General features: G+C 47.6%; 3 protein-coding genes across 3 annotated transcripts; 2 read left to right on the top strand and 1 right to left on the bottom strand.

The window, feature by feature from the left end:
- Positions 1-85: 85 nt before the first annotated feature.
- LOC112898745 (probable sulfate transporter 3.3) lies at positions 86-5371 on the top strand. Its single transcript, XM_025967026.1, has 12 exons — positions 86-711; positions 1036-1084; positions 1196-1575; positions 1657-1722; positions 2906-3019; positions 3107-3223; positions 3368-3494; positions 3596-3882; positions 4000-4190; positions 4288-4367; positions 4705-4781; positions 4874-5371. Exons 1-12 carry the CDS (start codon positions 343-345, stop codon positions 5021-5023), a joined length of 2007 nt encoding a protein of 668 aa, XP_025822811.1. The 5' UTR covers positions 86-342; the 3' UTR covers positions 5024-5371.
- Positions 5372-5498: 127 nt separating this feature from the next.
- LOC112898744 (wall-associated receptor kinase-like 8) lies at positions 5499-8574 on the bottom strand. The gene is made up of 3 exons (XM_025967025.1): positions 7565-8574; positions 7148-7255; positions 5499-6792 (listed from the first exon to the last, which is right to left on the bottom strand). The coding sequence occupies exons 1-3, from the start codon at positions 8520-8522 to the stop codon at positions 5591-5593; spliced, it is 2268 nt and encodes a 755-aa protein (XP_025822810.1). The 5' UTR covers positions 8523-8574; the 3' UTR covers positions 5499-5590.
- Positions 8575-12341: 3767 nt separating this feature from the next.
- Positions 12342-14060, top strand: LOC112898746 (peroxidase 2-like). Its single transcript, XM_025967027.1, has 3 exons — positions 12342-12615; positions 13016-13207; positions 13299-14060. The coding sequence occupies exons 1-3, from the start codon at positions 12406-12408 to the stop codon at positions 13857-13859; spliced, it is 963 nt and encodes a 320-aa protein (XP_025822812.1). The 5' UTR covers positions 12342-12405; the 3' UTR covers positions 13860-14060.
- The last annotated feature ends 320 nt before the right edge of the window (positions 14061-14380 follow it).

Below are 14380 nucleotides of genomic sequence, written 5' to 3'. Positions count from 1 at the left end.
GCAAGCAAGCAAAAGTGGTGCAGGAGGGGGGTTGTTTCTCTGTCCCAAGGATGGTGGTATCAAATCTGAGGATTCCATCCAGGAGGAGAACTGCCAATTCAGATCGATGTGCCTCGCTCTGTCTAATTATTGAACACCAAACCTGCCCCCTTGTGTCGCGTTTGATTCTCTTCTCTCCCTTTCCCTAGTTGCGTGCCGCTTTTCTTCTTTTGCAGCTGATATAGCCAGCCTCTCTCCTTATCTTACTTGGAGGCAGGAGTCACGCACCAATCTAAGGCCCATCTAAAGCTCCCTGCTCTTGTCACTTGTAAGCAAGCACCACCTCTCTCTCGCACACACATCATGGTGGGCATGAGAGGTGCCTACGGTGGTGGTGGTCACAGCAATGGCAATGAGAGCCGGCCGCTTGGAGGAGCGGCGGCGGCAGCTCCAATGACGACGACGTCGACGGAGATCGCGTCGATGGCGGTGCACAAGGTGGCGCCGCCTCCGCCGCGGAGCACCGCGAGCAAGATGAAGGCGAGGGTGAAGGAGACCTTCTTCCCCGACGACCCGTTCCGGGGGTTCAAGGGGCAGCCGCTGGGGACGCAGTGGCTCATGGCGGTCAAGTACCTGTTCCCCATCCTCGACTGGCTGCCCGGCTACTCCCTGTCGCTCTTCAAGTCCGACCTCATCTCCGGCCTCACCATTGCCAGCCTCGCCATCCCTCAGGCACGCATCTCTTCCTTAATTTACTTCTCTGCATGCATTCTTCGCATCAAAATCGATTCTTTTCCCCCTCTCTCTCGAATTACTTCGTTTCACATGCATGACACGCACAAGATTGTGGTTCCATTTCTGTGGATGATATGATCCTGTTGCTGTTTCACACGGTCAATGAAGCTTACACGTTTCATCAGCATCTGGATTTGGAATTAAGCCTGTTTATTTGGAGGAAATTTATTAAACACCTTTACTGGTGAATGTGATCCAACTGTATTGTTGCTGTATTAATCAATTACTTCCTGCATGCATCGTTGTTGGGTGCCGCCGCAGGGTATCAGCTACGCGAAGCTGGCAAGCTTGCCTCCCATAATCGGCCTGTGTACGTACCCAATTGATGATCTCTGCTAATTATTATTCAATATACGTAATTTGGTCAGTTTGACCTGGATTTGGAATTCGAACTTATCTACTGTCTCGAGTATATATGCAGATTCGAGCTTCGTGCCGCCGATGGTGTACGCGGTGCTGGGGAGCTCGCGCGACCTGGCGGTGGGCCCGGTGTCGATCGCGTCCCTGGTGATGGGTTCCATGCTGCGCGACGCCGTGAGCCCCTCCGGCGAGCCGCTGCTGTTCCTGCAGCTGGCCTTCACCTCCACCCTGTTCGCCGGCGTCGTGCAGGCCTCCCTCGGCATCCTCCGCCTGGGCTTCATCATCGACTTCCTGTCGCGGGCGACGCTTGTGGGGTTCATGGCCGGCGCCGCCATCATCGTGTCGCTGCAGCAGCTCAAGGCGCTGCTGGGCATCACCCACTTCACCACCCAGATGGGGCTCGTCCCCGTCATGGCCTCCGTCTTCCACCACACCATGGAGGTACGTACGAGAGTACAAGCCAGCAGCGCGCGTACACGCGTGCAACGCGTGCTAATTTGTTGTCTGTCTCCATGCGCGCAGTGGTCGTGGCAGACGATTCTCATGGGCGTGTGCTTCCTTCTGTTCCTGCTCGCGGCCAGGCATGTGGTACGTAAACATACGATCCATCTCTTCTTAATTTACTTGTCGTGTACCTCCCGTTGACTCCTGTCGTCTACTGGTATGCGTGTACGCGACTACGTGGCGCTGCTCGGCAACGGACGGCTAGCTCACTAGCTGGTGTTTGTGTTGTCGTGTACTCGTGTGCTAGCTAGGTAGAGCTAAGCTAGCTTGCCGATCGTTATTAGCTAGCTTGAGACTTGAGCCGAGCTAGATTCTCGTCACGGTACGCTACCCCATGGCAGCAGAAGAATCTGGGAACAATGGGTAGTGCCAGGGGCCTGCAGGGAAGATAATAATGCATTATGCATGCAGTTGCAAATGCATGCTGGTGAGAAATGATCGGTCCGCATCAGCCCGACGGTGCATGGAAGGATCTGCGTGTCATTTTTCAGCTTTGGTCCACGGAATCTTGCTGCTGATGGGTCCTGGCAGCAGCAGATGCATTTGTATGGTAAAGAAAGAAAATTCAAAACTTCGCGTTCAGAACCAGAAAAACAAAGTGAGTGGAGATTCTCAGCTGGTGGGCCATTGTTTGCTGTTGGTGGACCCATACTCTGCTAACAGTAGTAGAACTGTAGATATGTCAAGACTCAAGAGCCTTATGACGCCGGTAAACCAAATATATTTTTTTCCGAGAACTTGCCATTTCACGGTAAACCAAATATCTTTTTGAAATGACTGACGAACTGAACCTGCTTTGCTGAAATAATTCATAGAGCCCACACATAGCTGAATCTAGATCCCAGAGGCTAGTGTTGTGCCTCTCAAGACCACATTGATTTGTGGTTCCTATAATCCTATTGATTATACACGATTAATTGATCACTTCCTGCATACCGACATACTAGTACATAGTTTGATCTCTGTTTCGTAATATGTGCCTGGATACAATTTGAAGTTGGACTGAATACTTGCAGAACGTTGTTCATATAATGTGTGAAAATTTGCTACAAATATGTATTTTGGTTGTCATCCAGATTTTCACGCAGAAGGGCTTTCACATTACTCAGGTTTTAATTGCTAGATATCCTTTCTGCAAGCTTGGAACTTTGTTAGGAGTATGCACAAGTGACATCGCTGCCTGTTGGCTGTTCTGGAAATGATTGTCGTGTCAGATAAAAGTTCATTTCAGGATCTCAGTTAAAATCTTTGATCAATCCATCTGCAGAGCATGAGATGGCCAAAACTTTTCTGGGTTTCAGCATGCGCGCCCCTGGCATCTGTCATCATCTCCACCCTGCTCGTTTTCCTCTTCAAAGCTCAGAATCATGGCATAAGCATTGTAAGGACAAAAAAAGGATTTTGGTTTTTCCTACTTAAGTTTGCAACTATCTGACACTCAATACATTTCTGAATCTTTCCACCGCAGATTGGCCAGCTCAAGTGTGGTCTGAACCGCCCCTCATGGGACAAGCTACTCTTTGACCCCACATATTTAGGCCTAACCATGAAGACTGGCCTTATCACCGGGATCCTCTCCCTTACGGTATGATTTATCATCGTAATCGTACATTGTGCTTGACATAATCTGTGGGGTAGTAGTATATTCCATGATGCTGTTTCAAATGTTTGATCCAAGTATTACTGTTCCACTACTAAAGGGATGTTCGATTTTATTTCACCATATCAGGAAGGAATTGCAGTTGGTAGAACATTCGCTTCCCTGAAGGACTACCAAGTAGATGGAAACAAAGAGATGATGGCTATAGGTTTGATGAACGTTGTGGGCTCATGTACATCCTGCTATGTAACAACAGGTAAAGTTTTGGGACCCCAATAATTTTCCAATATTTGCTTATATTCCTCGCAAAGTCCTAACTGTGATGGTCACTAGCTTAATTCTCTTATTTTCCAACAGGAGCATTCTCCCGCTCTGCTGTAAACCACAATGCCGGCTGCAAGACTGCCATGTCGAATGTGGTCATGGCACTAACTGTGATGGTCACACTACTGTTCCTGATGCCACTGTTCGTGTACACGCCAAACGTTGTCCTTGGAGCGATCATCATCGCTGCCGTTATCGGCCTGATCGATTTCCCTGCTGTATACCAAATCTGGAAGATGGACAAGATGGATTTTCTCGTGTGTGTTTGTGCATTTGCCGGTGTCATCTTCATCTCGGTCCAAGAAGGCCTTGCAATAGCGGTAACCTACACATTGTTCTTGGCATTTGGGGATCCTATCTAGTTCCTAATTGTTCGAGTCCGCTGCCGTTTAAATTGCTCTGTAGTTAATAGTTACACTTTTTTCCCAAATGTCCAGGTTGGCCTATCGGTATTTAGGGTATTAATGCAAGTCACAAGACCAAAGATGACAGTTCAAGGGAAAATTATGGGAACGGATATTTACAGGGACCTACATCAGTACAAGGAGGCTCAAAGAGTTCCTGGGATCCTAATCTTGGCAATTGAAGCACCAATAAACTTCGCTAACTCCAACTACTTGAACGAAAGGTAACAAATATCTATCATGTATTCTAGCATTTCGTTTACATTATTATAAACACGGTGAACTATCTGACAAATATCTATCTGATATTTCCATTTGCAGGATTAAAAGATGGATAGAGGAAGAAAATTCAACGCAGAACAAACAAACTGAACTCCATTTCGTAATCTTGGATCTGTCAGGTCTGTGACTATGATAAAAAAAAACTTCACTTACTAGGCTATCTGGAATGTTCATTGAAACTCTTTTATGATTTTTTTCCTTTATTTTTTCAAAAAAACAGGACAAAACTATATATAGTTCTGTATTAGCTTGTCATCATGCGAAAAAAAATTTCTGATTTCCTAGTTGCCAAGTGCTAGCTACCTAACAATAATTTAAGTTAGTTCCCTACTGAAAGAAAGAAAATGCAAGGGCTGCTGTAATGTTTTGGAAATCATGTCCAAATCAGTTGCCTCTGACTCGTAATAATTTTATTACTTCAAGTTCCCACTAACATAAAGTACAAATTATTTTCAGCTGTTCCTGCAATTGACACAAGTGGCATAGCGTTCCTCCTTGACATAAAGAAATCAATAGAGAAACGTGATCTGGAAGTATGCTCATCAGATCTGAAAGCTCAATTTCTCTCACACAAGATGCAAGCAAATTTGTGCGGCAAAGTAACTTCTTTTTTTATTTCTTGCAGCTTGTTCTAGTGAATCCAACCGGAGAGGTCATGGAGAAAATACAGCGAGCGAATGTTCCTCAAAACCATTTCAGGTCGGATTGCCTGTATTTGACCACTGGGGAAGCAGTTGCTTCACTTTCAGCACTTGCCAAGATGACAAAGCCCTAGAGTGGTTCTGAATTATTATTGAGCTCGTCCAATGATCCAATTCGGAATTACACTGGCAAAGTTGTTAGTGCAAGATTTTCCATCACAGAAAGTAGTGCCTCCATCAAAGTATGTCACAATTATGTTTGTATCTAATCTTCACAATTCTTCAGATCTATGTGGGGTGTAAATTTAGCGCTGGAACGTGAAGAATTAAGAATATGTACATTCATGGATACCCATCATTAGTTGTCTACATGAGTAAAACATTGGCCGTAGACATTCGCTTTTGCGAATGTTCAAGGCTGGGATTTTCCTTAATCTAAAAATGAGTAAAACATGACAGCAAAATATTAGTTCTTACAGAAATTTTCTGTTGAAGTGTTAAGTACTGCTATATGTTTTTAACAGTATAGGTTATAGCTGAATTTGTTTACTAGTAAATTCTTTGTTCTACATCGACCAACTGTGCTGCACATGGGTGTACGGCAACCACTTTGCAACATTTTTTTAGGCGGTCGGCTGTATTAAACTGCCGAGCATGTATTGATAGAGAAGAACCAGATGGCAACATGGTAAGAAGCAGAATCATCTTGGAATTTCAGATGATTGTATGAACTCTTTCTCCAAGCTGTATAGTCTAGTTCCTTCACTGCCTTTGCTTCCATTGTATGATTGATCTTTTGTAACATTCTGAGTCACTCTTGTGATATGAGAATTGTGGTGGACATTTGAGTTTTGCACATCTTCAAGTGTTGTCTCCACTTGTCTCATTGTAGGCCTGTCTACACCTTTTAAGCTTAAGCAGGCCTCTGCAAGCTTTGCAACCACCTCAGCATCTGCGGTCCCTCCCTCTTCGACAATTTGCGAATCTAGAATATCTGATAAGCGATTGTCTCTTATCAGCGACACAAAGTATGATGCTAGGCTCATGCTTTCTGATGACTGAGAAGAGAAAACGGGTGTGATCCTTGTTAATAGTTCTGCTAATATGACACCAAAGCTATAAACATCACTCTTCTCCGTGAGTCGACTGGTGTAATAGTATTCAGGATCAAGGTAGCCATGAGTTCCCTGTATAGCTGTATGTACTCCTGTCTCATCTATCGATATTGACCTTGAAGCACCAAAATCTGAAACCTTTGCTGTTAAAATATCAGTAAGTAGTATATTTGCAGATTTGATATCTCTATGGAAGACTGATCTTGAAGCAGCACAGTGTAGATATGCTATTGCCCTTGCAGTTTCCAATGCAATTCGTAGTCTATCTTTCCATGACAAAGAATTTTCATTTTGTCCGTGAAGATGATATGACAAAGTTCCATTTGATATAAACTCATATACCAGTAAAGGAACTTCTGTCTCAAGGCAACAACCGAAGAGCTTCACCACATTTCTATGATTAGTCTGTGAAAGTATAACAACCTCATTAATGAACTGATCAATTTCACTTTGAACCACAATTTTAGACTTCTTGATGGCCACGACATGTTGATCAGATAATATGCCTTTGTAGACTGTGCCATGGCCTCCGCCACCAAGGATACGATTCTGATCAAATTTGTTGGTTGCTTGATCTAGTTCCTCCAAGCTGAAAATCTTTGCCCTTTCAGCTATATCTTTATTTGACGATATTAATTGTTGGAGAAGCAATCCATGGTTTTTCTTGAAAAAGTTTTGTCTCAACTTTTTGGCCCTTCGTTGCTTGAACTTATTGTTGATTTTGGCAACACCCAGAACTGAAAACAGTAGGCCAAAACCAGCACTTACCGCTATTATTGTAATTAAACCTGCAGAAATCAACTCAAATATTTACAATAGGATACGTGTGGGCTTGCATCTCAAATTTTCAAAACACTTCAATTGCGCCATGGCAGAAGTGTTCAAGGGATTTTACTTTGTGTCGGCCATGAGGTTTTGCTTCCCAAAGACGCTGCATTCTTGTACATGTTTTCTTTTTTTTCCTTTTTTGACATTAATTTTATCTAGATGCTCTATTAAATGATACTCCCTCCGATTAAAAATACACTAGTGACACAATTAATTTTATTGGATTTGTAGTAAAAAAATATACTACAATGGCACCAAAGAAACTGAAAAAAAATGTACGTGAAACGCATAGCACTGAAAGAAAATCTCATGTACCTGGAAGGCTACTGATGTTTTTCTTTGATGAGCACCGGTATGTCCCTGGCAAATTGATACAGGTCCCATGGCATGGGTAAAGATCTGGATGTTGGCATTCGTCGATATCTGTAAAGGTGTAAAGTAACATAGATCAAAGGAAGGGGATTTCAAAAAACGTGAGTGCCCCATGGCAGCTCTGATCGTGCCGCTTGTGGCTCATCTAGCAGCTTCTTCTTCTTCTTTTAATTCATATTCATATCAGCGGTTTACCAAGTTGACATTTGTTGTTATTATCGGAGCTACTACAGTACTACACGATAAGCAAAAAGTTTCCTAAAACTGCGATAAAGCCCCATAAGAATGCAGGTCGACGGATGCGTGTCAGACGTGCTGATTAGATACAGGGGAGAAAAGAGTGAATTCAGTCGGGAGTACCTTGGCATCCATTGGCGATGTAAGGATTGCCCTCGAATCCGTTGGAACAGTTGCACCGGAAATTTCTTCCATCGCGGTCATAAACTATGAAGTTGCTATTCAGGCTTAGGCATATGATGCTATAGCCATCCGGTCCCCACCCGAACAGATCCCGGTCACGGTTGGAATCCAGCCACCACTCCAGCACCGTCGGAATCACCTTTGTGTCGATGGTTCTCTGTTGATTGCCGAAGTATTCCCGATGCAGACGGGCTCCCTTTCTGCTGAACCATTCCTGGTCAGCGATGAACAGCGCTCTGAGTCCGACTCCGAACGCGCCGACGCCGGAACTCTCGACGGCCAGTTCGCTGAGCTGGACCATGTATGACGGGAGGCCCAAGGCGATCGGCGTATGGCAGCAGCCGACGCCGGAGCACGAGGTTTCGCTCACCTCGGAGTCGCCAGAGCAGAGCGCCGCGCAGAAACTGACGTAGCGGCTGACCGAATAGGAGGCGTCGGAGTCGATGACGAGGCTGGCGAGGAGGTTGCAACCCATGGCCACGAACCGGTTGTGCTTGGTCGACACGGCCAGGCGCTGCCCCGTGGCCATCAGGCCCGCGGACCACGAGGCGTTGAATGGTAGGGAGGTCGTGTTCAGAGGGAGCGAGACTCCCAGCATCTTGCTGTGGATACGGACCGTGCCCTCCGGCAGAGAGATGCCGACCACCTCCACGCCGTCGCCCACCAGGAGCTTCGGTTGCCGGCCCGGCGTCTCCTCGCATGTGAGATTGAAGTCTTCACGGAAGCAGCCGGGGCGGGTGCCGAACGGGTAGGGGACGGTGATGTTGCCGCAGGTCTCCGGGCACCCGGGCAACGCCACCGGAGCTGCCGCCGCCACTGCTGTTGTCAGTATGAACAGCTGGAGCGCTAGTACGCTGATCTTTGCTTCTGCGGAATGGGTAGAGGAGAACAGCATCATCTTGCGATGGAATGCTGCTCGAAGGTTTCAGGTAGTATGAGCTAGCAGTCTTCGGCAAGAAGAAAATGCCCATTAAGAATGTTTCTTGTTAGAAAACTCGCCGTGCCGTATAGAACGGGGTGACTGACTGAAAGTCGCCGTGACGTGATGACTAGATATCCTACAAAACGCGTGCAAACATACAGAGTTCTAAAGCCGATGACTTGCTGCAGTGACGCCACGACGCTGCCGTTCTTGCTCCACCCAATCTGTCGCCGTGTCGCGCCACATTATTTGGCGACTATGGCCCCGTTTAGATGCATTCAAAGTTCCAAATTTTTACACTCTCTCTCCATCACATCAATTTTGGAACACATGCATGGAGCAGTAAATGTATGTAAAAAAATAACTAATTGCACAGTTTAATTGTACATCACGAGACAAATCTTTTAAGCCTAGTTAGACCATGATTAGATAAAATTTATCAAATACAAACGAAAACGCTACAATAGCAAAAAGTTCCAAATGTTATAAACATTTGCGATCTAAACACCCCCTATGTTGTGTCGAAGTGCTTAAAAGTTCAAAGTGGTAGCTGTTGGTTTCGAAAGTTTGAGGAGTTTTTTTATACGTCAGGAACATCCCTATTGAACTGTTCCTAATCAGCTACGAGCGTCGCTCTGAACCCTGAAGAACAAACTGCCCGAACTCTGGAGTGTCTCTGAATGCCCAGCTTCAGGGCAGATTTATTTCAGTGACACTGCAGCATTGCATCAGTGGATCCAGGGACTGCTAGACATAGCCTACGTCAGAAAGAAGAATCATCTCGGGATTTCAGATGACTGTAAGAACTCTTTCTCCATGCTGTACTGTCCAGTTTCTTCGTCACATTTGCTTCCTCTGTTTGGCTCATCCATTTTAACATTTTGATTCACTATTGTGATACATGAACTGACATGAGCCGACTATACAGGCTGATGCTTCCTCTGTTTGGCTCAAGCCTGATGACGGCGCCGTGGTTCGGAAGCGGAGGGTGGTTCGGCGGGCCAAGTTTGGATTTGGGCCGCCAAATTTGGTTGATCCATGCTGCTGCCGAGAGACCGAGCTGGGCTGTATTCTCCGGTCGTCGTCCGTTGTTGGTCCGGCCCTGTACTCTCCGCGGTTGGGCTGCATTGGCGAGTTTCGGGTTTGGCCCAGCTTAGTAAGTCCGCTGGCCTTGTTGGCTTCTTGTGCTGGCACTCGCCACCTTCACCGTCGCACGCACGGTGGCTGGCGCAGTTTTTCTAGAATCTGGTGCGCCGCACTGACGACCGCGCCATTTACTCCCACGATGGCACGACGATACAGTGGCCGGCCAGTGGCTCGCTCCGGTGAGCAAGCTCTGCTCTGGTCCAGGGGTGGAGTGGCCTCTTGTGGCCAGATGTCAAAAGCGTGCGAGGACCAACCCACTGTAGAGCATCGTTGGCCACTCCCACTGTAGAGCTGCCGAGCAACCCAATCACTACAGCTGAAAGCTCAGTGCTCTCTATCAACATACCACAGACATCCAGGCGATCGGTAACGGTCTGACAGATAGTAGTAGTATCTGGCTATCTAAGCTTCTTTCGCTGCCGGCTGCTCCATAGGTAACGTTCTGGCATGCGATGGTGACTGTCTGGATGATCCGAGTTCCAAAAGACAGATGATGCCAATCTATATTCGCCAATCGACAATCCATTTTTGCTTATCCCCTTCAATTTGGGGTACGGTGTGTGTTATCCAGATAAGTAGTGCACGATGCAATGTGCTCTGCTTAGGTAAATCTGAGCTTCATCCTGATTGGAATCAGTAGTTTTTACCGCCCTTCGGCACCCCAGCTGACATGTCGGCATGGCTTCTCGCCGCCCTATCTCGCGCGCACAGCTAGCGCAGGGGCCTCACGGCAGCTCAGGTGAACTCCTCTCCACTGATCCAATTTTTATGCAGAGTTCCACCGTCGCTGCCTAGCTTAACAGGGACTTGCAAAGACAATGCAGGCAAAAAGTAGTCAGACGTGCGCACAAGAAAAGGGTTGCAGGGCCAAAAAAAAAAAAAGTCAGACTAGCTTCCAAGCGATTCGAATTTTGACCACCAGCCCCCCGCTCCTCCTGCAACTTGCACGTAGAAATCAAACCTCTCTCTCATAGTCACGGAACGGAATCAATCACTCGCCACTGCCGGCCGAACATAAACTAGCTTAACGCCGGAGCATGTCGTGATCGTGCGCCACTGGCATGCGCTTCGGACCTTCGGTGGTCGTCGCCATGGCGGAGCTCGCCTCGTGTTGTTTACTCATCAGTGTTTGCCTCTACGGGATCGAAGTAGTATACTATACTGGAGGCCGGTCTAGAGCAAAAAGGTTTGGCAAGAAGCGCATGTGCCAAACACCGCCGTGATCGGTGCGAGGATAGTTACGTCAGGACTCTTCAGCCGCGCGCCTAATCCACATTTAATCATGATTCGATTCAGAGTTCCTTACATGATTTGATTCAGTTTTTAGGGTCATTATTATTTGATTGCATGGATAATGTATGATCCTAATGGGAAGATCTAGAACAAAGTGATTGCTAGGTTGGTGGAATGGTGGTATAGGTGCTGTTATCTCATCGAGCCCGGATCCAAGTGGCTACCTCATCTCTTTCCTCCGATTGAGTGCTACAGCTCGCTGTTTAATTCGTCTTTTCAAAAATATAAATTCCAGTTAAAAATGACAAAATTCAGCAAAAAGTTGGAAATATAAATAGCCTAGTGTACACCCGCACACAGTTTAAGAAGTTAATCTACTAGCTATCACGTAGGAATACCTAGGCACCTAGCTGCCAGCGCTCCAACGAAAGTAAAACAAGTTCGCACCAAATCAAGATCAACCCGGCTTCAGAATCCACATAGTTTATAGCAGAAGTGATAACAAAGGAATGAAACCGTCACAAGGTCACACCAAGTTTGGGAGATCCGCAGCGATGTATCACCATGCTGTGCATGCATGGGCCGCGAAAAGTAAGAGCTAGCACGCCTCTGTTTCTTTGCTTGGAGAGCATGCTTAATCCTAGCACTCCGCTTAAAGCAAACATGCTGCGCGCCTAATTTGCTGACCCTGGTCATGCTACTTACGACCAGCCGCGCCGCTATTCACACCTGAGCTTAAAGACTAAACGGGGATTTGGGTCCTAGTTATTGCCTGATTGGGCCCTAAGGTTGGTTGCAAAGTCGTATGCTATGCACTGAAGCTCCACTAGCTGAGCGAGCCTGTCCCACATGCACTTGGCAGTAGCTTTGAAATTCATGTCCGGGCCTGGAGTAAAGAAGTGCAACTGGATGGATCTCGCTTGATCCTGGCTCCAGAATACGAATCAAGAAGGCTATAGCAAAACGTTACACTAGTACCAGTGCATCTGTAAATGGATTTTTTTTTAAAAAAAAGAAGTACTAAAGCAACTGCAAGGCGTAACAAACTTATATGATGGCGTTTGTATTGTATCTTAGAGTGAAAAAATTGTAGAGGTTTGATGCATGAGACACACGCACTGGGCTTACCTTGCAGAGCCCCTTTTTACAGTATGGCCTTCAAGATGATGCAGGTAATCCTACAGGTGCGTTGTGGTGCGCAGCAACATTGCGCATGCAAATAAAGCTTTTCTACGTGTGTCCTCTCATTTCTTACTTTCTGGCTGTACACCACTAAAAGTTAAACAATGTCCAAGCTGTAGATGGCAGCAGATAACATGCATGCAGGAGACACTAGGAGTGCTGTAAAGAACTAGCAGCTGACACCGCCGTGCCTATAAATACCAGGGCGCATGGAGCTATCCTTGCAGCCGCAGCACGCACAGACCACTTAAGTCACACAGAATTCCCTGCGCCTTCTAACGAGCTCTAGCTATCAGCAATGGCGTCCAGGCAATCCCTCGCTTGCTACACCTTGGCCCTGCTGTTCGCCGCGGCTGCTGTCTCAGCGCAGCTCTCCACCGATTTCTACGACGAGACATGCCCCGACGCGCTCGACATCGTCGAGTCCGCCGTTAGGGCTGCCGTCTCCAAGGAATCCCGCATGGGGGCGTCACTGCTCCGCCTCCATTTCCACGACTGCTTTGTCAATGCAAGTGCCGTTAGCCACCTTCTCTTTTTCTTCAGCCTTTCATTTTGTTTCCATTTATCTGAAACTCCAGCATAAACGATGTTGATTTTTTTCTCTCTCTGAAACTCGTCAGCAAAAATTAGCAACTTCAAACCCATCGGGCAATTAAGGAAAAACTAACGAAATTAAGTTAGAATCTTCCACTGCTTGCACATGGAGAATAGATGCGTATCATGCAGAGTATGTGGGTGGGACAGTGGGGTGGTGTACAGTCAGTTCAGTTAAAAAGTGGCGCGCACTCTGCGGCGTGCTTCAATTTTCAAACAAGTCTTTGTCATTTCTAGCAGATCGCTTAGTCTCTGACTACAATCATGGAGTGCCTTTTCGTGGACTAATCGTTGACCGCAAATGAACTTTACAGGGCTGTGACGGGTCAGTGCTGCTCGACGACGCCCCGGGCTTCACCGGCGAGAAGACCGCGCAGCCGAACAAGAACTCGCTCCGCGGGTTCGAAGTGATTGACGACATCAAGGCGCAGCTCGAGGACGCCTGCAAGAAGACGGTCTCCTGCGCCGACATCCTCGCCGTGGCCGCCCGCGATTCCGTCGTCGCCGTAAGCATCACATGCACAATCATTCAGATCATGATCGGTTCGTTACCTCTTTCCATGCATGGTTTCAAGCTAATAACTGTCACCTCTACAGCTTGGCGGGCCAACCTGGGACGTCGAGCTCGGCCGTCGGGACGGGACGACGGCGAGCCTGGACGACGCGAACAACGACCTCCCGGCGCCGACCTTGGACCTCGCCGACCTGATCAAGGCCTTCTCCAAGAAGGGTCTGAGCGCGACGGACATGATCGCGCTCTCGGGCGGGCACACCATCGGGCAGGCGCGGTGCGTCAACTTCCGTGGCCGCCTCTACAACGAGACCACGAGCCTGGACGCGTCGCTAGCGTCGTCGCTGAAGCCGCGGTGCCCGAGCGCCACCGGCAACGGCGACGACAACACCTCGCCGCTGGACCCGTGCACGTCCTACGTCTTCGACAACTTCTACTACAAGAACCTGCTGCGGAACAAGGGCCTGCTGCACTCGGACCAGCAGCTGTTCAGCGGCGGCTCCGCGGACGCGCAGACTAAGGCCTACGCGTCCGACATGGCCGGGTTCTTCGACGACTTCCGCGACGCCATGGTGAAGATGGGCGGCATCGGCGTCGTCACTGGATCCGGAGGGCAGGTCAGGGTGAACTGCCGGAAGGCGAACTGAAGCAACAGCAGAGGGTGTATCAGTTACGGTGTGGTGACTGGTGACAGATCTACTATTGCCATGGAGTGATCCGGGCTCAGTGCGTGTGGTGTGTTGTGGTCTGCAGAAATGTTCCTTCCATCATGTTGTAGTCTGCTTCGAACGGTTGTAGCACTACCTTACCGAAATAGCATGAAGGAATAAATACAGCTCTTGGTATCATGGATGCTTTATTTGTGCGCTAAATTTGATAAGATCAACGTGAATGGCATTGTAAGTTCAGAATCTTCAGAAGAAAAACTCTTGGGCCATTCATTCCTCAAGAATGTTGAGCCCGGCCCACCACCACCTTTTGCCCCTCGGCCTCGGAGCCCACAACCACAGGCCTTTTTTTACAGGATCTGGGCCTCTGGGTCAATATTACGTGACTGGCAAGGTTGCGAAGACGAGAATTTACAGTTTTCGTTTTTTTTTTTGTGCCGGCCGACCATTTTGCAATACGAAAGAAATATTTGGACGAAACGCGTGATTTGGAGTAAAAA

This window comes from Panicum hallii, chromosome 7, assembly GCF_002211085.1.
Source record: "Panicum hallii strain FIL2 chromosome 7, PHallii_v3.1, whole genome shotgun sequence".
Taxonomy (NCBI): Eukaryota; Viridiplantae; Streptophyta; class Magnoliopsida; order Poales; family Poaceae; genus Panicum; species Panicum hallii.
The sequence above is the reverse complement of the archived record's forward strand: the minus strand, read 5'-3'. Positions and strand labels throughout refer to the sequence as shown.

Excerpts from the sequence above, each read along its gene's own strand:
- LOC112898745 (XM_025967026.1), top strand. The coding sequence starts at position 343 with ATGGTGGGCATGAGAGGTGCCTACGGTGGTGGTGGTCACAGCAATGGC. Across the intron at positions 1,576-1,656 it reads TCTTCCACCACACCATGGAG|TGGTCGTGGCAGACGATTCT; the intron begins GTACGTACGAGA and ends CCATGCGCGCAG. Across the intron at positions 4,368-4,704 it reads CGTAATCTTGGATCTGTCAG|CTGTTCCTGCAATTGACACA; the intron begins GTCTGTGACTAT and ends AATTATTTTCAG.
- LOC112898744 (XM_025967025.1), bottom strand. The coding sequence starts at position 8,522 with ATGATGCTGTTCTCCTCTACCCATTCCGCAGAAGCAAAGATCAGCGTA. Across the intron at positions 7,256-7,564 it reads CATCGCCAATGGATGCCAAG|ATATCGACGAATGCCAACAT; the intron begins GTACTCCCGACT and ends ACACCTTTACAG. Across the intron at positions 6,793-7,147 it reads AAACATCAGTAGCCTTCCAG|GTTTAATTACAATAATAGCG; the intron begins GTACATGAGATT and ends TGATTTCTGCAG.
- LOC112898746 (XM_025967027.1), top strand. The coding sequence starts at position 12,406 with ATGGCGTCCAGGCAATCCCTCGCTTGCTACACCTTGGCCCTGCTGTTC. Across the intron at positions 12,616-13,015 it reads TCCACGACTGCTTTGTCAAT|GGCTGTGACGGGTCAGTGCT; the intron begins GCAAGTGCCGTT and ends TGAACTTTACAG. Across the intron at positions 13,208-13,298 it reads CCCGCGATTCCGTCGTCGCC|CTTGGCGGGCCAACCTGGGA; the intron begins GTAAGCATCACA and ends TCACCTCTACAG.